At 39.4% G+C, this 24,115-nt stretch overlaps 1 protein-coding gene across 3 annotated transcripts in view; it reads right to left on the bottom strand.

Annotated features, from left to right (window-relative positions):
• Positions 1-24,115, bottom strand: part of ntrk3 (neurotrophic receptor tyrosine kinase 3) — a 290,241-nt gene that overhangs the window by 109,530 nt on the left and 156,596 nt on the right. For 2 of the 3 annotated variants that reach the window (XM_005808525.3, XM_023332654.1), the window contains exons 8-11: positions 21,741-22,040; positions 21,257-21,271; positions 18,189-18,238; positions 14,909-15,011 (exon numbers count right to left, since the gene is read on the bottom strand). In XM_005808525.3, coding sequence (XP_005808582.2) covers positions 14,909-15,011; positions 18,189-18,238; positions 21,257-21,271; positions 21,741-22,040 — 468 coding nt within the window. The remainder of the gene's footprint in view (positions 1-14,908; positions 15,012-18,188; positions 18,239-21,256; positions 21,272-21,740; positions 22,041-24,115) is intronic. The other variant, XM_005808523.2, reaches the window with a different exon arrangement.

The raw sequence follows: 24,115 nt of genomic DNA, 5'->3' as shown, positions 1-24,115 counted from the left end.
GATTTCCAGGCACATAGTGCCATTTTGCAGCACAATCAAGTAACTATGTTACTTTCAGTTGTGAAAAAAGCTGTATATATCAACTATGACTTAAAAGAAATTTTAATTTGTAATTTGACGCTTTGACGTTGAGCCTCCGTCTCTTTAAAAAGCTCCTACTCTGACACTTTGCCTTCAGGAAGTCATCACAACAATGCTTCTCATTGTGCCGTTTCCAGACGTTCTTAAGAGCGTAGGATTGAGAAGTAGTTTCTACGATGAGCTCAGCAGATGTTCAGTTCCAATAGGTGTTTGCTAATTCCTGCTGGCCAGTCTGAAGAAGTAGCGTGGGAAAAGCGCGCACTCTGAGGTGGACTTAAAGCAACACTATGTATGTTTTCGATGAGGGAACAACATTGTAACTTGATATGAAGCTCCAAAAAGTTAACTTGACATAACGCCACTCAAATTCACTGTGATGCACGTAAAGCACAGCAGATTATTTAAAAAGAATATCACAGCAGTTCAAAAAACACAAATCTGCTCTTTTCCGAGCCGTCCCGCTTGAGGATAGCGCCGCAAAGGTGAAGCGATTCATAAACCCCACCTCTTAACGCCCCCACTGGCATTTTGGCCGTATTCTGACATTTAGAAAAACGCTATATTAAGCTGCTGGTAAACTCCGAAGGACTCGGGTTGTTTCCTGAACTATCGGTGGGCGAGATTTAAAAGGAGGGAAGCTTCCAAATACTCGGTTAAAGTGCTCTCAACAAGTGCACTCTGCAGCCTTGGCCTTTCTGCGGGAGCAACGGACCTGTGCACATCTCCACAGGAAGAACACAAAACACCGAGCTATTAGCAGTCTAGCGTTGAATGCCCAAAATAAAATAAAACCCAAAGAAAAAAAAAAAAAAATGATGTGCTGGGAAGACAATATCCACAGCAGCAACTCCAGGTCACGCCAGCACTCTACACCCATTTAGGGACAGATGGCGCAGCCGCCAAACTCCTTGGGATGCCTCTCATGCAACTTTGAATGCAATAAATTAGTAAACAGTCCTCCATTTTCTCTATTTTTTTCTTGCTATTTTGTTTCCGACACAATCTCCAAATAGACGAGGAAAAAAAAAAAAAAAAAAGAAAACCATGAAAGGTTGCGGGCTGCATCCGAATCCTTTTAGGGTTTAACTAAAAGCCCTGGCGCTCTGTGGCCTGATGCATCAGAGATGGAAGTAGTTTGGAAAAAAAAAAAAAACACAACAAAAAAACAAAAAAAAAAGCGACATCACCGAGTGATGACAGAGACGACGGAGAGATGAAGTTTGCTTTCTAAAAGCTTCCTTTTTGTGTGTGTGTGTGTGTGTGTGTGCGGAGAGCGACGGCGGAGGAAGGCAGAGCGGGCGGCGCTTCCCGGTGGCCCTGTTGCCGCTGTCTGGCGGCGCCCATCTGTCGCACGCGTTCAGGAGAATGAATTACAGCCAATTAGGATGACGGTGCTGCAGCAACTGAGCAAAAGGGCAAACACTGTTAGTGCAGCAACGGCACAAGTCGGCGGTGGCGGCGAGCGTGTTCGTCCTCCACTCTTTTTTTTTCCCCCCTCTTTTTTCCTGTTCATTTCAAAGACGATGCGATGAGCAGTCTGGGTCTCAGAGATTTAAACCAAAGAAGGAAATTGTTAAATAACCGAGGAGGTTTTGGCTGAAACTGTGAAACTGAGTTAGAACTTTGGTGCAAAGTCCAAACGCTCAGTATATTTGAAAACAATATCTGAATAGTCTGACTATTAGGCATGTACTAAGACAAAAAATAAATAAATGAATTAACAGAATAGAGTCAGACAATTACATGAATAAAGTTGAAATAATGAGAATAAGGATCAAATAAGAAAATAAAGTCATAAGATTACAATAAAAAAGTCAAAGTGAATTTAGTCAAAATATTAAAAGAAAGTCATAATATGAGAAAGCCATAATATTACAATAAACTTGAAATAATCCAAGAATTATGTTGTAATATCTGAATAAAGTAATAATATTATAAGAAGAAAAGTTGAATACGAGAATAATGTCGTATTCAACTTCTTATAATGTCATATAAGAAAATTATTTCTTTTCTTATATGAAAAGAAATAATTACAGGAATAAAGCTGAAAATGAATTAAGTCAAAATATTAGTATGAAGTCATAAGGTTAAAATACAATAAAGTCGTAATAATATGAAAACTAATTTGAAATATGAGAAAGTCTACTATTAAAGTCGAAATATTATGACAAATAGTCTTAATATTATGACTTTATTCTTGTAGTATTACATATTATTGCAATATGAATTAGGTTAGGTACAATAAATAGGACAGTACTGTTTTACCTGTAGTGCGATGTAATGGACCTTACCAAGCTCCGCCCACAACCGACCCACGTACAAAAGCCTCACAGCGCGTTGTTTCAATGTAAACATGACTCCATTAGTGCATCATTTCTACGGGATTTTCACAATATATCAGCTACTAAATGGACAGAGGAACTAACAAGTTCATGCCATCATCTGGGAGGAGGTTACTGGTTTCTCAGTCACAAACTGGTTGTAAACCTGAGGCCAGCAGGTGTCAGTCAGTTATGGTAGATCTGAAAATTGGTTTGATGACGTCAATATGAGAAGCTACAGACTGATAGGAGGAACCAAAGAGCTCTGTAAAGGTAAAGGCAAATCTTATGAAGTTGGGATATAATTAATTTAATTTCACATAATTACCGCGGTAGAAGCCATTTGTTTGTTAAAATTTTATGAAATGTATTTGTTCTATTTGATGTTTGTTGTGAAATGACGTAAACTCACAAACGAACAAGGTAATTAGTCCAACGTTTAGAAACTACAGCGGCTGTATTGAGCCACAGCGAAGGTTAACAAAGGTAAAATAACCTGAACAGGTGATCAACTCAAAACCACTCCTACCTTTTTACTCTCTTTGTAGTTTAAGCACACCTGTTACCATGGCAACCACCTGTGCCCCGCAAGACGAGCAAAGATTATGTTAAAAACATAACATTCAGTCCGTTACGATATCAAGTTTCCAGGCTTGATATTTATTTCTCGATTTTTAATCAGCGCTTCCCTGAACACAGCGATGGTTGATTGACTAGCTGTACTTGGTGCTAACGTGGCTAACAGGAGTAACAGTTTAGTCCAAAGCCTTTTCTGCTAAAATAAAATCTTTAGTGTATGTCAGATACAGACACATTGCATATTGATCTGTTTAGCTAACGTAAGACTGTGTAGCAGACAGGCTTCAAGGTGTAGAAGTTGTATCAGTTCTGCCATTATGCTGGACTTAGCTAACGGGAAGCTAAGTGTGTTTGTGAGACGGCCTCGCACGTGACCAGGTAGAATGGGCATCAGCCAATGAAAAGCGGCCCCTCTGGTAAGGTCCATTCTATAAACCCATAAAAACGTTATATTGTGTTAAAAATAAAGTCCCATAAGTAACAGAATATTTCTAGCTGATCTCAGTAACATTTGAATTGTCAAAAGAGTATTTCAGACTCTTCAAGCAACAATTACTGTCACAGTCGACTCTCAAAAAACTTTTTGGATATCCATCATCGGTGGTCTATAACACCATTTAAAATCTTTGAGACTCCAAAAGAAATCTCTTCATGTGGATTATATAAAAGCCTGTCGCTCACATGAAAAAAACAAAAAAAAAAAAACTCGACATGATTCTGCTGTGAAAAATCCCTGCTGAGGATAAGAAACACTTTTGGAAAAAAAGAAAAAGAAAAACATAGTTAGCGAACACTAACCCACGCCTCTGTTAAAAATGAAAGCTCAAACTTTACAAACTCCAATAACTCTTGAATAAAAGCGCATAAATAAGGAGAGGAAAATCCTAAATAAAAACAAGCAGATCACAAGTTCAGTTTCAATGCGTTTGAAGGAGTTTCATGTTTTTTTTTATTTTCTTCTTCAGCCACGTTAGTTGAAAAGCTGAACGCCGTACGTTTGATGAAACGTATAGTCCTTCTCTCACTCTTTTGGTTTAGGTATTTTGTGGCGATTTTGACCAAAAGCTTTTTTCTTTTTTTCTCCCCGGCAGCTTGTTTGACATTTGCTCAGACATATGGCAGGAGAGGGGGCTCTCTGCGGACGGACACGTCTCACGGCTTAGCGGCGGAGCTCGCCCCGGCCACTGGAGGCCGAGCGAGGCAGTGATGCGGGGAAATGCTGCGGCGCGCGCATGTGTGGGTGTAGACCTGTAACTGTGTGTGTGTGTGTGTGTGTTGGCTGATTATCCCCAAGCCTGGTTAAGGTAATGTAGCGGAGAAGAGGGTAAGTCGGCCTGACACTCGCATCTAGATCACAGAGGCTGGCAGACTGCTGCAGGGTAGAGGTTGTGTGTGGATACTATGTGTGTGCAGCACCGAGCTACAGGGCATGTCTGAGATTTATCCACCTGTCTGTCTGCATGTCTGCAATGCAACATCGGAACAGAGCATCAAAAATGTTCGAAATGATTAATCAAATGTCCAGAAAAAAACATTTAAAAATGTTTTTTTTTACCCTGCCTTCGACAACATGCAGTTTGAGGACGTCGTCTGTCTGCTTTCGGTCGCAACAATGACTAAATGGCTGCGGCTAAACCTGATTAAATGGGAAGAGCGTGTACGCACGTTGCCTCCCGTGTGTGGCGCACTGCCAAGGTGCTCGAACTCCACTTTATCTGACCTTGACCGAGGCGGGGGAGGCGATGCAGGAAAAGCAGAAACGGAAAACGGAAACAAAAGTCGAGCAATAAACAGAAGGACTTATTAGAGGCAGAAAACTCTGTTTTGGTAACCAACAATTACAGGAAACAGCATTTCTGAGAAGTCACGTGACTCTCTGTTAGTCAACTCAGGCTATAAACACGGTGACTCATGTGATGCCGAGTCAGACGGGCTTTGGAGAAATCGTTTTCTGAAGAACTCTTGCATCAAGAGTTCTTCGAAACAGACATCCGCGCCTCCAGCGCCTGCATATATTTTTGTACATTAGGGGGAAGTTTTTCCCTCATTCTTATCAGCAGCATTTACCTTTCCATATTTCACAGAAAAAGAGCCAGAGGCAGGAGTTTGCTTTTAATAATAAAAAACAAACATGAATGAGTTGATGGGCCAGGTCACACTAGTGGTGCACTGGCTGCAATTGTCAATTACTGATCTTTAAAAAGCCTGACCTGCCGATTCTGATTTCTTTTGTCTGTTGTAATATAGTTATCAGGGTAAAGTTTTATGACTATAAGACTTATGACTTCTTATGAAAACAAACCTGATGTCTGCAAGCCCAAAACACCAACACTATGGTTGGATTATAGGGTCTATAAGAGCATGAGAAGTATTGTATGGGTTGCACCGATCAATTGGAACCAATTTCTTCAATTCTGGGTACGTGATGTTTCCATGTGAAAGTGATCGTATGCACCGATCTTATCTAGGGTGGCGAAGTTCTGGAAATAAGCCACAGTCTCCCTTTCCTCTGCTACAAGATAGACCTGGCTGATTCCTAAAAACAGTCCGTTTTTAGACTGACTAAAAACTGATTAGAACTGAGTCCTAATCAGTTCTGATCAGGACTGATTAGAGCTGATCAGGACTGACCAGCAGGTCAGGCTTTTCAAATATTGGTGATTGCCTAGAAAACTGCGATCAGTCCACTTCCTATGTCGAAGTCTGATGATTTGTTTTATATCAGTACATGCATCGTCATCAATAAATACGACAATATGAATATTGATGATGTCACTGCCAACCATTCGCAAGTTGGCCTAACCAGCTTATAAGCAAAAAATTATTTTCCCGTAAATAGTCTAAATAAGGAGCTAGAGTTTAAAAGTATTTGATGTTAGAATGGAGAAAAAATACTTTTAGCACGGAAGGAAAAAAAGTACATCAGGTCTTTTCGCGACGTGATTTATTAGGTAAACGAAGCAAAAGGAGACAGTTTTCTGGTTTAGCAACCATCACTCTTTAGGTGACTACTTTCCTCCTCGTTCCCATCATCTGTCACTTCCTCCTGACGTGCCTGTTTGTTTGTTTGTTTGTTTGTTTGTTTGTTTGTGTGTGTGTGTGCTCGGTGTACACTGCATTTCCAGTCAAAATGCGATGTTAAAAAGCAGCCAAAAATAGCAGCTGCATCATCTGCTGCTCATGTAAACACTCAGCAGCTCATGGAGATGAGCCGCACACAGGAGAAGCAGAGCGCAGCTCAATGTGCAGGGGACCGCTCAAACCCACTGGGACCGTTAGAATTAGCTCAGGGTTGTCTTCATATGCATAATTCAGAAGTAGCGCGATGATAAAAATCACTACAATTTAAGCTTCTGTATTTTTTTTTATTTTCAATTTCAAAAAAGTACCTTCGTAGTGTTGTTTAATTTCCCGCTGGGATCAATAAAGTATTTTTGAATTTGAATAGAATAGAATTCAACTGTATTGTCATTGCACTGTCACAAGTACAAGCAACGAGATGTAGTTCGCATCTATCCAATAGAGCTCTATGAGATATAAGGACTGGAATAGAAGATAAGCACTGTTGATGCCAGATATTTAAATTTGGTAAAGACTATTTTTGTTGTGGTCTGAAGCTAAATCAGTGCAGATTTTTCTGGTTTCTCGCTCAGTTAGAATCACCAAAATTTATTCTATTTGATAAATGCCAGAAGACTTGGCGATAAAATTTGTTTTCAGAAATTCTTTTGTAACTTTCCTCAAATTCAAAAGCCTGCATTATATTTGGTCAGGATCTGAGATAATTGTCTTTAAAACGGTTCATTTCTTAAAAAAACAAAACTCGCCAAGGTTTCTGTATGTTCAATGTGACGAGATGTCCAACCTCAGTTTTAAGATCCCATATACAAAAAAAAACAAAAGAATTTTTTTTTTTTTACTGCAGTTAGTTTGCAAAGCTTCATGCTGTTAGTCAATAAGAAACTTTTAGCAGAAAAGCCCAGAAAAATGCTCCGACTAGCGATTGGTCGTTGAAAACCTAATAATGTTTAACGAACGCAACATACCAAACACTATGACAACCACAGTCTTTAGTACAGAAGGTGTGACTGTGAGAAAAAGTTATTTGTTATATTCAGTAGCACTATGGTGTTTAAGAAAGTATAGGAAGCTTCTAGAAATAAAAACTCAGTCTGCCACAACAGGGAGTGACACTTCAGCAAATAAAAGAAAGTTTGTACAATGGACCCCCAGTATTTGTGGTAATTAGTGACCCCAAGCGGAACATGTTACATGTGACCTTTTGTAAACATCACACTGAAAGTATGAGGTCAGTTGTTTTAGGAACATTAACTTAGTAATGCTAAACATGTGAAGCGCGTTTATCCTTAGCGACTATAAAGAGCATTTAAAATGCAAACTTCGGGATAATGAGCTGTTTTATATTATTACCATAGTTCTGTATAATTGTAATGAATTGAGTTAATGCAATACATGACGATAAAACAGCTTTATTCTACCAAACCTCAACTTCGACTCTCGCTAGTTATTTTCAAATCAGATTAAGGAAAGTAAAAAGATTTTGTGATGCGGTAAACTTCAAAATTCTGAGGCTTGCCAAAAAATTAGGCTGTTTTTGAGAAGTCATTTTTGTTTTTGACGTTATATGAACATTCAGTTGTCAAGGCAGTTCCATTTCTTTTGTGCTTAAACAAAGAGTAGAAACAATGCATCTGAAATTAATTTGCTGAAAGCTACAGCAGCCGACTGCTGATCCTATTAAAACGTAACAGGTGCCATCAGCAAAATTGGAAAAACAATTCCACTTCGCTCATAAATAAAACCAACTAAATAGCGTTATAGATTTGTTTTTGTAAAAATACTCTAAAAAAGTGTAAAAAAAACAACAAAAAAACATGCTTTAATAGCAATAACAGCCGGCTACTGTGGCTTTTTGCAGATCGAAGACAAACTTAAATCCACTAAAAATCTGAATGTCAACATCAAATCAGTGATCAGAAATCTGCCACCAAATTTGGATGATCTGCATTTTACTCAAAGTCCAACCTTTGTCATTTTAGCAAATACAGGATGAAAAGACAGAGCCTGGGGATACAGTGCGACAAATATTAGCCACACTTCCAGCAACAGGGGTGAGGTAATTTTCCAAGAGACTATTAAGAAAAAAAAAAATGATAGGGAGAACAATGCTGATTACTGACATGTCTTCTTCTAAAGAAGCGTTATTGATTCCCTGCTGACAGAAATCCGTGGAAAAAGGCACTTCAAAGCCCACTGGTGTGAATCATCATTTGAAAGATGAGTCTGATGCTTTGACTGCGGGGCGTTTTAGCCAGGAGGCGAGGCGACACAATATTGATTAGCAGAGCGGCTTATCTGCAGTCTGAGTAGATGCGCTCATTTAGCTTAAAGTGTCATTCATGAAACCACAAGGGATCTACAAAAAGCAAAGCGAGTGGAAATGCGGGGCAGCAGTGGAGCACCAGAAAATAAACCCAATTCCCCTCACACACCTTTATATACAGCCACATAAAAAAGAAGGGAAAGAAAAAACAGAGAGAGAGAAAGACTTTTCTTTTCTTTTTTTTTTTTTTATTGGAGGGCCAGAAACGGTCGGTGATCAAACTCCAACAACCAAAATAGCCACGGTGATTTAGTGGAGCGAAAATCCATTATGGCTCCATCCAAAGGTAATGACTTTTTCAAGCCTCCCAGCTGATTCTCCAGAACAAGAGTGGAAGGAGAAAACACACACGGTGGACAAATCAGGCCTTTGTTCAGAGCGGTGTGGGGTCCTGAAAGAGACTTTTTAGGTCATTCGCTCCCCTCAATCTTTTCTCGGTGGCAGCAGAAGACTGCGGCATCTCTATTAAAGCCAAACTGGTCCGGCGTCAAAACGGCAACCGGAAGGAGCAGTGTGAACCGCGGAGCGATTACGATTGATTTGCAACCTGTTTACCAAAACATTGCACTTTAAAAGTGAACAACATGGAAGCAATGCTGTATAGAGGTATTTGATTTTTATCTCTCTTTTTTTTATTTTTATACTAAAGAATGAAAGCACTCTGAAAATGATTCAATATTCATGCAAAAAATAAATAAATAAAGTGGCTTGTTCTTCCGGCTTAGATGACTCGCGCTTCAAGGTGCTGCTTCTCCCTGCATCATTACAGTCACTCAGAAAACTATTCATTATATTGAACAAGGCAGCAAAGTCCCAACTACGTTAGAGAAACAGATTCATCAGGAAGCCAAAAGTGATTAGCAAATGTCTTTCCACTGAGAATGCTCAGATTCCCTTTGATAAAAGGGGCTGGTTCTCTTAAAGGAGCAGTATTATATAAACTCAAACGCTTTTCTTTTTTTTTTTTAGCTATCCATCATCTTATGTCATTCCCTCATCAAAAATACACCTAGGTAGTTGCCTTCATCCTGTCATACATGTTTGAGAAACCTTTTAATCTCCCATGGCAACCATTCAGCAGGGCAAAACGCCTGGTTGGACCTAGCTCCGCCTTCAAGGCCCAAGCTCCTCCTCAGGTTTCTGAGCTTCCGTATTACAGTAAAAAGGTTAAAGAGATTGTCTGGGACCAAACAGTACAAAATGGAAAACACGGGTGTTGAATTCAAAAAGGTGGGTTTTTATTTACCCCAAAGTATGAACAATGATTAACATAACAATTCTACCTCTGCTCAACAGGCCCAGGCTGAAGCAATGTCGGCTAGTCCTAATCCATCTACTTCATCTGCTATTCGGTTCTCTCCACAAATGGAGGGCAGATTGGGGAAGTTAGCTGTCGATGATGATTATTGAACATTTTTTGGTTACATTTGAACATATGGCTACAGCTCATCGGTGGCAGAAATCAGATTGGGTTTTTCCTCTGATACCGTTGCTCACTGGCAGAGCCAGAGGTGCCTACGTACATATGGACATTGATGACTCATTAGATTATGATAAAGTCAAATCTGCCATTTTCTTAAAATATGATATGATATGAAAAGACGAGCCATGTTGCGATGACTTCCTGAGGGTGGAGCGTTAAATTAGGAAGTCAAATTTCTTTTAAGTCATATTTCGTCAGCTTCCTAAAGTAACATTTTTGCCAAAAGTAATGCTGAAAAAAAATAAAATCAACACCCCTTTCTTTCTAAGAGATCTTAGGCAAAAGAAAAAATTAATCGAGCCATTGTTGTAGGAAGGTGACAATTTGATATTTAAAGCATTTTTGTTACAACTAAAGGTAACGGTTATTTTGTTGTGCTATAAAATGGCACCATGTACCTAGAAAATACATAATACTGCCCCTTTACCATATCTTACAAAGCAGGGCTGGATGAGCAGTGGTTTAAGAGATAAAGTCTGGACCTATCCATGAGGCAACCTTGTGTTCAGAGGACTGCAAAGGGCTGCTGGCCGTCGCTCTGAGAATTCCCACATGCTAGGAGGGCTGCTGCAGATGTGAAGCAGTACATCACCTTCGATTTAGATAGCAAGTATAACTAAATAAATAAATAAGGAAAGCCGCGCAGTAACACAGATTCCTGACAGACTGAGTTTTACAGCCAGATTCATATTGATTCTCTGAAGCTGCGTAGACTAGATGCTGAACTAAATCACACACGCGCACAGCGACTCGCGGCCGTGGGTGGATGTAAATAAACTCCTCTGCTGTGCAAAATCCAGTTACATGAACTGAATAAAGTAACTTGAATAAAAGAGAAATGACAAAGTTAGGGTGCAGCGGGCGCATCATTAGCGAGCAGATCTCATTTACGGAAACGCCAAGTCTCAGCGCCTTCAATCAGCTGCTCAAGTCGTGTGTGTGATCTCTTCCTTGTCACTGTTGCCTGCTGATTTATGGTTGTTTTTTTTCCTGCTTCTGATTCGGGGTTAATTTTGTTTTAAATAATGCAAAGTATTCACACACCTTGAGCTTTGTGCGGTTTCTTTGTGCTTCAGCCACAAACTTCAATGTTTTCTATTGGGTGTTTGTGCGACAGACCAACATAACACAGTGAATAATGCTTAAGATCAAAAATTATCCCAGTAATTTTAAAAGCTAAATATTTGAAAAGTGTGACTGGCATTAGTATTCAGCCCCGTCTTGTCAATAATGTGTGAAATTACCTGGAGGTTCGGAGACTTTCAGGTGTTCATCTCAGAGAATGAAATTTTTCCTTCCTATTCTTTGCAAAATAGCTCAAGCTCCGTTGGACTGGATGGAGAGAATTGGGTAACATCAACCTGCAAGCCTCTCTCATTTAAAGTTATATCTGGACTTTGACTAGGCCATACTAACACATAAAAATGCTTTCATCTAAATCACTCTATTCTAACTCTGGGTATGTATTTACGGTGAAGGTGACGTCTCAAATTTTTTGCGTCTTCTGCTTGTCATCTTTCATTTGGCGTTGAACAGCTTCACATCTCATCAGGTTAATATATTCACCGCCATGACAGTGGTGCACTTAAAGTGCGTTTAGTTTTCTAACACAAAAACTGCTGAGAAACGGTTTTTACCCTTCAGCTATCCCCATGTTGAATGCCGCTAAGTGGTCAATTTGACGTCGTCTGCTTCCATTTTACTTTTCAGTTAATTTTTTATGCAGTATAAGTAATTATTAATAGTATAATTTTAATTGGGACATTTTGGGCCAATTCTCCAAATAAAAGCAATGTTTCATACAATGACAATAATGATTCTACTGTATTCTGCTCTTTGTATTGAAGCCAAGTTACATTTTGGATTCGTTACGACCAGAGCGCCCCCATCATGTTTCTGTGTTCCCTTTGTGATTTATGGGAAACTTTAAACAGGACAGAGTTATCCTGCTTAGTTATCCAGGATAAATTGCCTTTCCTACTAAGGTAGGGTAAAATATTTTTCCGTCAACAGTCTCACACCTGAGCTGTGGATCGCTACAGCTCCTCCAGATCAGGATCAACTAAAACTGACAAAGTTTATAATTGAGAAAATAATTTGTTAACTGAAATAATTAAAAATGGTTCCTCCAGGCGGAACTTATGCCAGCCACAAAATGGCGGCAGCAAAGGTGTGGAGAAAACACCAGAGTTGGATGGTCAACAATAATTGAATAAATGTTTTTGAAAATGTGTCTCCTGATGAACATTCATTACCCAGTCGATGTATAAATAATCACAACACTTTGACCTTTTTGAATTCTGCACCTAAAAATTAACCAAAGTATGACCACATGAATACTGTATATAAAACCATATTCATACCATAACTAATAAAAACTAAATTGAAATTAAACAATATTTAACTTAATAAAAAAACACTCTAAAGATGAATTAAAACCATCTGAAGCAGTAATGCAGTTGGGTTTTTTTTATGTTTTTAATTAGCATAGTTAGGTAGCTAGATGGATGGCCATGTCTTGGTAAGTTTGCAGACTGATTCTTTTTCCATTGTTAGATAATAAGCTAAACTCTGCTCTATATTGAAAGCTTAGGATGTTATTAACAGCCTTACCCTGCTTCAAATTTAGACAGTTTGGAGCATCAGATTGTATCTATGGGTATCGGAGTTGAATGCTTTAGAATCAGATTTGTATTTAATAAAAAAAGTTTTGAAAAGCATTTAAAAGTTCATGGAGTATTAAGGCTTTTGATCCATGTTTGCTAACACAGTTAAAAAAAATGAATGTGACACAACAAACAGCGTGTGAAACCTCATTAAGGCTTGTCCTTGATTAGAGTCGGCTTTAGGCCTCTGCATTAATTGCCACCCTTCGAAATATTACAGCAGAGATGTTTACTCAGGTAAATAATCTTTAATCCTCTAAAATAGGTAATTAACAGGTGGCGGTCGCTCTTCTGGTTCGGCGCCGTACTTTACGCATTTAATGAAGAAGAGGGGATGTTTGAGGGTCAGAGTGCCGTGTTAATATTCATCAGCATTTTTTTGAGACGACAGAAGTGACGACGTACTTAAAACGACAAACGAACAAGAGAGTTGGTTACGTTAAGGCAAATTTACAGCGACATGCAAACGGAGCTGCTCGTCAAATCAAACGCAACCGCATGCTGTCGACTCTCCTTCTCAGTCTGATGAGAAATGAACCGACAGGAACTGAACTCCCGTCTCGCCTCTGCTCCTGATCCACTCCTAGATCAGACCAACAACAGCCATTTCCGTCTGTCAAAACACCAACAGCCAGGAGATAAGCAACATCTGGAGCCGGCCTGAAGCGGATACTCGACATGATCGACAGAGCAAAGTACACCCAACGTTTCCGGAAGCATCGGGAGCGGAGATGTGCCGAGTGAATCAGCTGCTGACCGGAATCAAGTGATCCTGAGCTTGATGAAAATTCAACAACAAAAAGAAAGAAAGAAAGAAAGAAAAGCATAATTTTCAGATCAGTGAATGTGCTATGCATAAGTGCCATCAAGTGATAGCAATAATACTACTGTGGCTAAGTGAAAATTAAAAGTTGGCCATTGTAGTATTTGTTTTTTTCCTTTTATATAGTTGACGAAAGCACAGTGATGATTTTTTATTCCGGTTGCAAGAGATCAAGTACGAGAGAGAGTTGTGACCACAGCACAAATTCTCTGTTTTAACCTTTTAAGTTTTCAATCTCTGTCATAAGTTTTGAAAACCATTTCAAAGGTCTCATGTATGAAAACACTGTTTAAGAAATAATAAGTACCTAACTGCTATATAGAATGACATTAGCAATTAAAAAGGACAGCTGTCGCAGCTTTAACATTTTTTATGTTAAAGCTGCAGTACATAACTTTTACAAAAATATGGTTTTTTCCATATTTGTTAAAACTGTCACCATGTTGTGACTGTATGTTATGAGACAGATAATCTGAAAAGACTGAGCTCCTCCACCTCCTCCCTGAGCTTTAATTGCCATCTGAAGAAATGCTCCGCTCCCAGTCAAAAACAACCAATGAGAGTCAGGAGGAGGGTCTTAGTGCTGTCAATCACCCTCATGTACTCACTGCTCAATGTGGTAATGGTGGAGAAACAACTCACCATTTCAGGAGAACTGTTTATCCACTGTCATTGGTGAACATGCTAACTAGCTTTAAGCATTTGTGGCAGGCTATGTTGCGGTGAACCAGCTCAAGCTGCAGCAGAGAGGAAGGGAGTGAAGTGGGGTGGAGAGCGAGAGTGATTGACAGCGCAAAGGCCCTCCTGCTGGTTCTGATTGGTCGATTCTGACTGAGTGGTGTATTTCTGCAGTTAGTACTTGGGGCACTGGCAAAACTCATTTAACCAAAAGATTTTCTTTCTACAGATTCCTTATTCTGTCATGACATTATGGTAATTTTAAGACATATGTAAAAGATATTTTCCATAAAAGTTACATATTGCAGCTTTTAAATGATTTTTGAGCCACAATGGCAGAAAGTCTATAAAAACAATGTGAATACTTCCCTTATACATTCTTTTAACACAGTTGGGAAAATAAACAGCTGCCAGCTTTACAAAAACTAGAGGCATAAAACTCTGATCAGCGCATCTCTACTTAGAAGCCGTGTTAATGTAAGACACAAAAAACACAAAATGACAGAATTGAGCAATCACTTTGCATGTCCTCACCAGAAAAATTTTGTTATTTCACTTTGTGTACGAGCAAAAAAGAAAAAAGCAATAAAAATCTACCTAATACACTTTCTTTCTACTGCAAGGAAACATAATTTTTTTCCAAATGACTCCATGCAGGGAATATAGCTAAAATGAAGTATCTGCTTATTTAACCTGCACTAAAACGTGGGACTGCTTCAGTTGTCACTCGTGAACGATTTTCAGCTCAGCAAGGCCTGGGAAGATTTACAAGCGGAATTGATTCCACACCGAGACACATCAGCCAGAAAGGCGAAGCAACGGGAGCGGCTTTTTGGGCTTCTCTCCCTCGTCCAACTAGCTGCGTGGACTCACCTTTCATACCGAATTTGGAGCGTCGGCCGTACTTGTTGATGAGAACAAAAAGGACGAGGAGGAGGACGCAAGCGAAGCCCGCCAGACCCACGGCGATGGTAACCTAGGAGGGGTAAGACGAGAGCAATCAGGAAAATAGGTCTAATCAAATCAGGGTGAAATGAGGTGATTTCTGCTTTGATTAACATTGCACCATGTAAACAGTCTTTATGTTCAGAATCAAACCTGGTGGGCAGAATGGGGTTCAGACTGAACACTGCTTCCATCTCCTGAACAAGCTCTGTATGGTCTGATTTAATTATGATTCCTACAACTTGTCATTCTGTGTTTCAATGCAACTGCCTTTGTATGAAAGGTTGTAGCTTTTTATAATAGACATATCTCTCTCTCACACTTTAAATTAAAGTCTCTCTTGTTTTTAATGTCCTAGCTGTAACCTGAAAAGGATGCCTAAAAATGATATTAAAATATATCTGTATTTATAGAATAGAAATGAAACATTTGTAAAACTAGGGAAAGCCAAGAGGTGCAGCACATAATTGCTTTCCTTATATTGACTCAATGTTCTGGCGACCTGCCAGGTAGCCACTCCCCTCTGCTGCACCTTTGAGAACCAGGTGGACTCAATCTCCTAGCAGTCAGAGAGTGCAGCTACTTTTGGTGTGACTGACCCGTCACTCCTGTTTGAAAAAGTGGCACAGCCTGAGAAGCAAACAGTGTGACACAATCAGTAGTTAGTTAGGTTTTTTTCCCCTCCTTATGAAGTTAAATAATATTCTGTGACTACCAAAATTATGAGTCTACAAAACATCATTTTGGTAGTCAGAGTATTGCGAGACAAATAAACGCCACTGTCCAGTCCAGGTTACAGCGGAAGAGAGCTTCAGTACATCATGTCTGTGTAGACTGAATTTGCAAAAGTAAGTTTTTCATTGACTTACAAAGACCCAGCCATCATGTATGGCAGTCTATTCCCTGAACTGCTTTGCACCGGGATGAAGGAGTCATGTTTTGAGCCAGGCCGTCGGCCACTAGATTTGTCAGGCGATTGCTGGAGTCACATCTGACTTGTACATTAATAGCCAGAACATCTTGGTAGTACCTGAAAACTCACCCCAAAAGGTACAAGGTCTTCCAGAAGTGGCAACTCATGTATAGTTGGTATGGTACCACTGGTATGGTATGGTACATGGCATCACCATGGTATTTAAATAACAGCAATTACTCATTGCCTCATATTTTATGTGTTAATCTTTGGTCCACATCACCGTGGTCATCATCTGGAGCAAGGACTGTGATGGTGAAAAAACTTTGATGAAATGTTTTGCGGGCTTTGATTTAATATTGAACTTGGCTTGTGATGACTCAACAGCAGAACCAAAGTAACAATGCTATTTTCCCATCATGCTGTTTTCACAGATCACAACCTTTGCGTGGAAAAGGATGTACGCCTGTTTCAGGTGCAAGTCCCAGAACTCTTAGATATTTTCTTTCCGTTTTGTTTTATAATACAACATTTTCTAATGTTACAAAGAGAAAACAAGTGTTCTGTTCTTTGTTTTCAGTGTGACATCTTATTACGTTTACCTCACTCCTTTCTTGACTAGATTCTGAAAACAGCTTTTATCGGTGTTTTTTTTTTTTAAACGCCTGTCGTTTTTCCCCTCTATAATTTTACTAAAAGGCTTCAAAAATAACTCTCTGTGTTAACGGGTGCGGCAGCAGTGACACATTACACTTCAGTGTTGTAAATGGTACCGCGGCAATTTTTCCCAGCAGGGAAGTGGTCATAGCAGGAGAAACACATGTTTAATTAATAACTCCACAGTGGCTCACTTCCATCAGGTATGAGAGGATGGCATGCCAATGACCGGTATGCAGTCTACCCATGAAAGGAGAACTGTCACAGAAGACTGACAGCAGCCATTATGAATGTTATTAATTACACCTGTGCAGTTCCTGCTCTCATATGTCAAAATGTCTGCCATTTATAAGTCTATTAGGAGCCCATTAAAGGTTAGCTCTATCTACTGGGGCACATTGGAAAGAGAAAAATATGGGAAAATATAGGAAATATGGAGCTGTTTAATAATGCATTACACAGTGGCAGATTTATGTGCTGTACACAGACATTTTTGGGTCTTGATGAACAAACTGATGGGTGTTCACGGAGGAAGATTAAACACCCAGGAGACACACGCGTGTGCTCAGTTTTAGGGCCGAAACAATGAAATTAATTGTGATTAATCGACTGTATCAATAATCGTCAGCTAATCTAGTAATCGATTAATCGTTAAATATACGAGTATGGAGACTCAAAAAAGGTAACTTGCTGAAAGAACAACACACTCGGAGGAGTAACTAAGCCAAGACTGAACAAAAAATAAACAAGTTTTGCATTCAATAGATAAATTCTTCTTTGTAAATATCCAAAAGGTGATTATTATTTTACCATTGTACAAAAACAGATGAGTCCTAAACTGTGCTGATAAGTCAAGCAGAAACGGCTGAGCTTTTTATACGTTGATGTTAGAAGAATCATTGTTAGCTGTAGATGCATCCTTTGCTACAAATTATTAAGTGTCTAAAGGAATGTAATATTATTGCATTTTAGGCAATAAAATGTTGATTATCTTATTTTTTTTTTTAAATAAAGAGAACTGAATTATTTATTTACATTTTTTGTGAATTTTTAAAATAGTAAGAAAATAGGTTTAAGTCACAGGTGTGAAAGTCCAGACCTGGAGAGTCACTGCCCTGCAACTTCTAAATGTGCCTCTGCTGCACCACACCTGAACAGAATAATTAGGTCATTAAGGCTCTGGAGAACTGATCTACACAATGAGGAGGAAATTAATCCATTTCATTCCAGTGTTTTGTACCTGTGGCTCATCTAAAAACTGCAGGACAGCGACCCTCGAGGACTGGAGTTTGACACCCCTGGTTTAAGTGGTTAAATAATAAAAAAAAAAAAATTTTGATTAATCGATTAATTGTCAGAACAATTGGTAAAACAATCAATCAAATATTCATCTAAAATCACTATTAGTGGCGGCCCTTCTCGGTTTATGCTGTTTGTTACCATCTGCATTATCCAGCAGTGCTTTGTTGGTTGTGTGCAAACCTTTCAGTGTTCAAGTCAAGTATGTTAAAGCAAACTCAGAGAAACAAAACAAATAAAAGTTGGGGAATATTTGCAGGAAACAAAAGCATCTCTCCACCGAGATCGTGAGTTTTTTTTACCAGCCGTTTCAACCATGTTGTTAAAGAGAAAACTCACCCCAAATGTATCTTCTTCTGGTCGCCCTGTTTCATCCTCAGGGATCCCACCTGCAACACAGAAGCACAACAAAAGGCATCAGAAACTCAGGGAGCGTAGAAAACCTTTCATGACATTGGTTTGCTCCTTCACACACTTTTATTCATTTTAGCCTAAGCCGAGCTGTATTGTGTCATAAACCACCGTCTGTGCAGCTGACCAGTGAATTAAATTAATATGTACACAGGTTAATTCGCAACCTAAAAGATCAGAATTATAAAGAAATGACATGCTCTACGGCATCTGATATTAAGGTTTTTGTTTATGTAAATATGTCATTTTACTTCTACATTATAGAGGATTGCAAAACTCTTCATAGCCTTTGAAAAACTAGTTTCAGCTAGTTTTTCCATACTTACAGACTGACATTTCCCCTTTTTTTCCCAAAATAGAACAACATTGTTTTAGCTGTGAATAACAATGTCTCAGGTTGTTGATTGGACTTAGCTCTAGACTTTAAAATGGGTTTTTCTAATACATAAATATGCTCTGATCTAAATTACTAACGGGCTGTACGTTTAGGACAATGTTCTGCTAGAACGAATGTTAAACTCATTTTCATTCTGGTCCATATCAAGATCAAGGGCCAATTGAATGTATTGATAAAACCTGGTAAACTGTTAAAATATTAATAGATAGTTGTCTCTGCATTCGATGAGTAGTTCTTAAAGTTAAAAATATTAAACATCTTTTCACATTGTATACACAGAGCTGCTCTGATTTGATTGACAAAGTGATATTTGCACGTACAACTGTTTTTTTTTAAATATTCTATCTGGGGATGGGATGCATTTCATTGCATTCTCTTTACAATGATAAACAATTTTGTGTTTGGCCTATCATATTAGTGCTCTGTAAAACACACTGAGGTTTGTAGCTAGAGTGTGAACGAGGTCAGGGGATTTGATGCTTTTACAAGGCTCTGCACCATCCAGCAAGCCCACAAAGTGTGTTAAAATGCACATAAATTATAACTTTAAATATAATCAAACACATCAAAACATTGCTGCACCCAGACTCAGGCTTCTGAGCAAAGATATTGTGAACATTTTGTTGCAGCTGCACAATCGCATGCGTGTACTGGAACAACTAAGACAGAAAAACAAAGGCAGAGTTCATGTAGAAGAAAACATTTATAAAAGAGCCACAGAAGGAAGCTGATGCCGGCATGCCAAATGTTACATCAGGTGAAATAAAACTGGTCAAAAGACACAGAGACTGTAACAAACAAATATTACATGAAAAACCAAGAGTTTGGCAAACTTTTAACCTAATGGACTTAAACTAAGAGGCATAAATTTTACCAGCCTTGATGCTCAACAAATGCACCTAAAAATTAGAGTTTGGTTTAAAAAAAAAAGAGAGAAAAGGACTTTCTAATGTATAATGATATCAAACCATAAAAAGAAAAGCACATTTGGCACACTGAAGTGTGCGTGTGTGTTTGCCACCACTAACCCCGAGTCCCTCCCTCTCGGCTATGATCCCCGTCTTCTCTCCTCCCTCTGCGCTCCTCTCTGCCCAGCAGTGTTAGCATCCCTCAGCCTGTCAGTAGTCTACCCTCTGTCACTGAACGCTCTCACAAGCAGAAGTACGAGTTGGTGCATGCGTGCCAGCATGAGGCCACAGTACCGCCCCGGGCAGCTGGGCCCCGCAAGTCCATTTGTCTCCATCACTGGTCACACAACAGTATCATAACTGGCTGGAACCAACGGCTTCATATAGATGAGGGAGGAAACCCAACGAAGGTCAAAGATTGGATTAGCCCATTTGGTTTGAGCTGCCAAAACCATCTAAAAGAACCAAAAACAACCTGAAAGTTGATCCTAGCAGCAGCTTTCCTGCTCAGGTTGCTCATGATATTGCCAGATATAATCAAACGAATTTTGGTAACACTGTTATGCAACCCAGCTTCAGTATTTTATGCTGTCACAACCAAAGAAAGGCCTTTTTCAATTAACACACTATAGTCATATAACTAAGGTAGACAATTAGGGAAATGCTAAATTTTATATATTATTATTTTTTAATTCAAAAAAACACTGAAACCGATGCGACAGCTAAATTTGAAGTGCTTCTGTTCAAAACAGCACATATTGAAATTGGTGGTGGAATCTGATTAAAATTTTAATCAAGTTAATTGCAGGGTCTGTAATCAATAATCGCATTTAAATCAAAAACCACAGTCAAAATTAGCAACATTTTCAATTCAAATACTTAGCTGCTAATTTGTTGAGTAAACAGACATATGAGCTCAACAACAAAATATAAATTTTTAATCTGTTATTTAGGTTATTTGACCATCAGGTTTGCTGTTACACTCACTGAGCTTTCAAGTCTTTCAGGAACTGATCATTCATGGAACTTCTTTGAAAAAAGTACTTCTTTACAACCATGGACTGTGGAAGCTAACGTTAGCGTTGGGGATGTCTGTGCTGCCGCAACATGTTTAGCATCCAGATATTATTTTAGGCTTGAATTGCTTTGCTGATAGGCTAACTCCTTTAGCACAACCTCTACATAATAGTCTTTTCCAGTGTCCCATCAGATGTTGTTTTAAAGCAAGTATTAACCCATAGTGGGCCAAGAGAAGCAGCGTTGCTGTCCATCAATATTGTCTGCAGATGTGTGTCAGGTTTACAGCGCACCAGAAGCATAATGCAAAGGTAGGAAGTACAGGAGGAGAAAATGGTAAAAAAAAAAAAAAGAAAGAAAAGAAATAAAATGTGGTTGTCAAAACTAACTAAATCATTGCCCCCACACAGCGCTTAGTTCATACAAAGAGGATTTATTCTACTTGACAAAGTAGATCAAATGTCATTGCTAAGAACTATTTTATGGAGGAGCACAAAGTGAACAAATTTCTCCATGGTTACTATCATGAAAGTGTTAGTCAAACAGTGTCTGTGTGTGCGCGCCTCTCTGTATGTGTGTGGGCAGACCCACATATAACAAGGAGTAACAAATGGGAAGGAAACAACAGAAAAAGTTAAATCCAACAAGGTTGCATTGAAAATAGAAACACTCACCTATTTCCACTGAGCCTGTAAAAGAAGAGACAGAGAATGTCACGCTACGTCAATAAACTGACAGGTTTCGCCCCGGAATGCTGACCATGGGGAGACATTTGCCAGACTTTGTGGGTTTTCTTTCCTCCCGGTCTGTGAACTCAGTGTGAACTGCAAGTGAACAACCTACCTGACAGAACCTGAATGAACCAGTGCAGTAGGGATTAGCTACACAGCTTGCATGCTCTGTTGGAACGTTTTACTACAAAACCAAATCCTCCAATATGTTCTGGAGTCATTATAAAACCTGGAAACATCCAAATTGGAAAGTTCACGAAAGGCCAAGTTGAAAAGTCAGAAGTTGAACATGATCGCTTAAGGTGGAATCAAAGAATGTCGTTTTTTGGATGGTAACTCCACCTTGGGTCCACTTTTTATCAAACCTGGGGGATTGAAGCTTTTTTAAACCGCATTTTGAGAGAAGGAAAAAAAGTCGTCCACTCACCAATGTCTATCTCGTCTTTGAGGAAGTGACCATATACCGTCTTCGTGACTGTTCCCAAATGATTGCTGGCCTCCAAAGTGTAGTTGCCGTTATTGAGGTGGGTCGGGTTTTTAAACAACAGACAACCCTCCAAGTAGTCCTGGTAGGTATCCTTGTCGGTCCAGATAAAGTCATTCTCCTTGATCTCCGTCTGCTTGTGGAACCAGCGCAATTTGGGGTACGGGTAACCGCGAACTGTGAATTCGATGCAGGTGTCATGGCGTTTCTCCGGCTCAGCCAGCCTCATGATCACTGGTGGAACTGCAGAAAAGGAAGGAAGAGGTTGGAAACGCATGAGAATGGCCAATGCTGGATCTCTAGACAGTTCAGGAAAATGCATGATCATGTTATAAATATAAGTTTGAACACATAGAAACCTGTATTGGTCAAGAATGTTCAACAACCCTTGGACTGGGGAGTAAAAAAAACCCTGTCCTAAAATCTCTGTTTCTGTTTTCTGATATGCAGCCGCACATCTTTGAATCCACACCACCACCAAGCTGAGAGGCAATTTATCTCTTTAATACCATCAGCTACTCTTGGTGAACAATTCATCCGTTGATTTGTCTTTGCAGTGAGTCACTCTTGCCGTTTCATTATCAAAAGGAAATATTTGGCAGTTGATATTACCTGGCTTGTCTCTCCGTTTTTGTCCTTTATTCTACCCCCTTCCATCACATCTATCCACTCATAATACAGCACCGATTTTAGTAGACTCTAGCTGAGTCTTGCTGTTGCCTTGTGTGAGGAATATGCTGCCCAAAAAAAAAAAAAAGAAAAAAGAAAAGTGCTGCTGTGCGGCTGGCAGAACCCACGCAGCCCCCTGATACTGCATCAAAGCGTTTTTATAGTATGGTCGTTCCAGTTGGAAATTCATCCGCAAAAAAAACAAAACGATGCAACAGAAAAAGTTGAAGGATGGCTAATTTTATAATCATCTGTTTAGCCATCTTAAAAGCCCTCCACAAATTTAAAACACTAATTAAAAAACTGGTAGGACTTATCCTCCAAAGAGCCATATTTTCAGGAAAAAAAACAGCGTGTTGATGTTTCAGTTAGCAGATCAGAGCGGTTTCAGTTTGGGCCAACATGCTAAGCAACGTTGTTCAACTGAAAACACAGATACAGAGCAGTGGTCAGCAAATTTCAGTGAAGTGTCACTGTCCCTGCGCCAACACACCTGCATCCAAAGCCTTAATTGCCTTCTTGGCATGTCAGGAAGTTTTCAAATCTTGGTCATTAACCCTTCATTTAAATCAGGTGTGGTGGACAGGCATGCATCCAAACATTGCAGGACGGTGAGACTAGAGGACTGGAGTAGCAGACCCCTGGTCTGAAGCAAGACTTTTCCTGTGCTTGTTATTGCCGAGAGTTGTCACATGTCAAGTGACACATCGCAGCATGGAGGCGTGTGCTTTCAGTTTAAAACCCACGGCTGACGGGTTGGCCAGAGTAACATTATAGAACAGTACACCTGTGAGCCATAAATAGTGCTGACCCTTTCATAAGATGACATTCGTGGCACTGTCACTACCTCCGTCGGCGGATCTGAGCAGCAACACTGTAGCTATTTCATTTTGAATCCTATCGCACTACTGTTTTTCTGGAGATTACACAAAGTCTCGGCTTGAGGTCTTCGTAAAAGGGGCTAAATATAGACTCTTTTCTTTTGGATTTCTTGTATCTTTGTGCAAGGTAAGATAAATGGGACAAACATCACACTGCTCCACGGGACTAACAACATCTGCTTCTGGTTGGAAAACCATAAGACATCTCCAATTAAGCAAATCCAGGATACATAAAGACACAATGAACCACCTGAGCATCTTCTACTGCAAAATTAGCCTTCAATACAAACGACCTGTTCTACTACAATGTCTGAGATTCTCATATTTTTATTAAGGTTGAACTCTACCCTTCATAGAGAAGTTTGACTCCCAGGAGTCAAATTCAGTATCAGATCATCCGCAACATGCGTTCCACATCTTGTCAATCTCTAACATTTAGCACAGCTCATCGCCTGCGTCGTGTTAAGAACCCCTTCCCCGTTGGTTGCTCAGAAAACACCTTGCAAAGCAGCTGCATAGCACAGTGATGTACATTAACGCAGATTTCCAATCCTGAAACATTAAACCAGAGAGTGGCTACTTCAAATTTTGACATAAATTCAACTCCGTGACAAGCCCAAATCAGCAACCTTGGGACCAATAAGGATATGCAGAAAATTAGACTGGGCTTGAGGCAGATACTGGCATCAAAGTGTATCAAACATTTAAAACTAACAGTCTGCCAGTACACCAATACCTTAACCCACCTACTAAAAAACTAAAGTAATT

The sequence above is a fragment of the Xiphophorus maculatus genome, chromosome 4 (genome assembly GCF_002775205.1).
Source record: "Xiphophorus maculatus strain JP 163 A chromosome 4, X_maculatus-5.0-male, whole genome shotgun sequence".
In the NCBI taxonomy this organism is placed as follows: domain Eukaryota; kingdom Metazoa; phylum Chordata; class Actinopteri; order Cyprinodontiformes; family Poeciliidae; genus Xiphophorus; species Xiphophorus maculatus.
The sequence above is the reverse complement of the archived record's forward strand: the minus strand, read 5'-3'. Positions and strand labels throughout refer to the sequence as shown.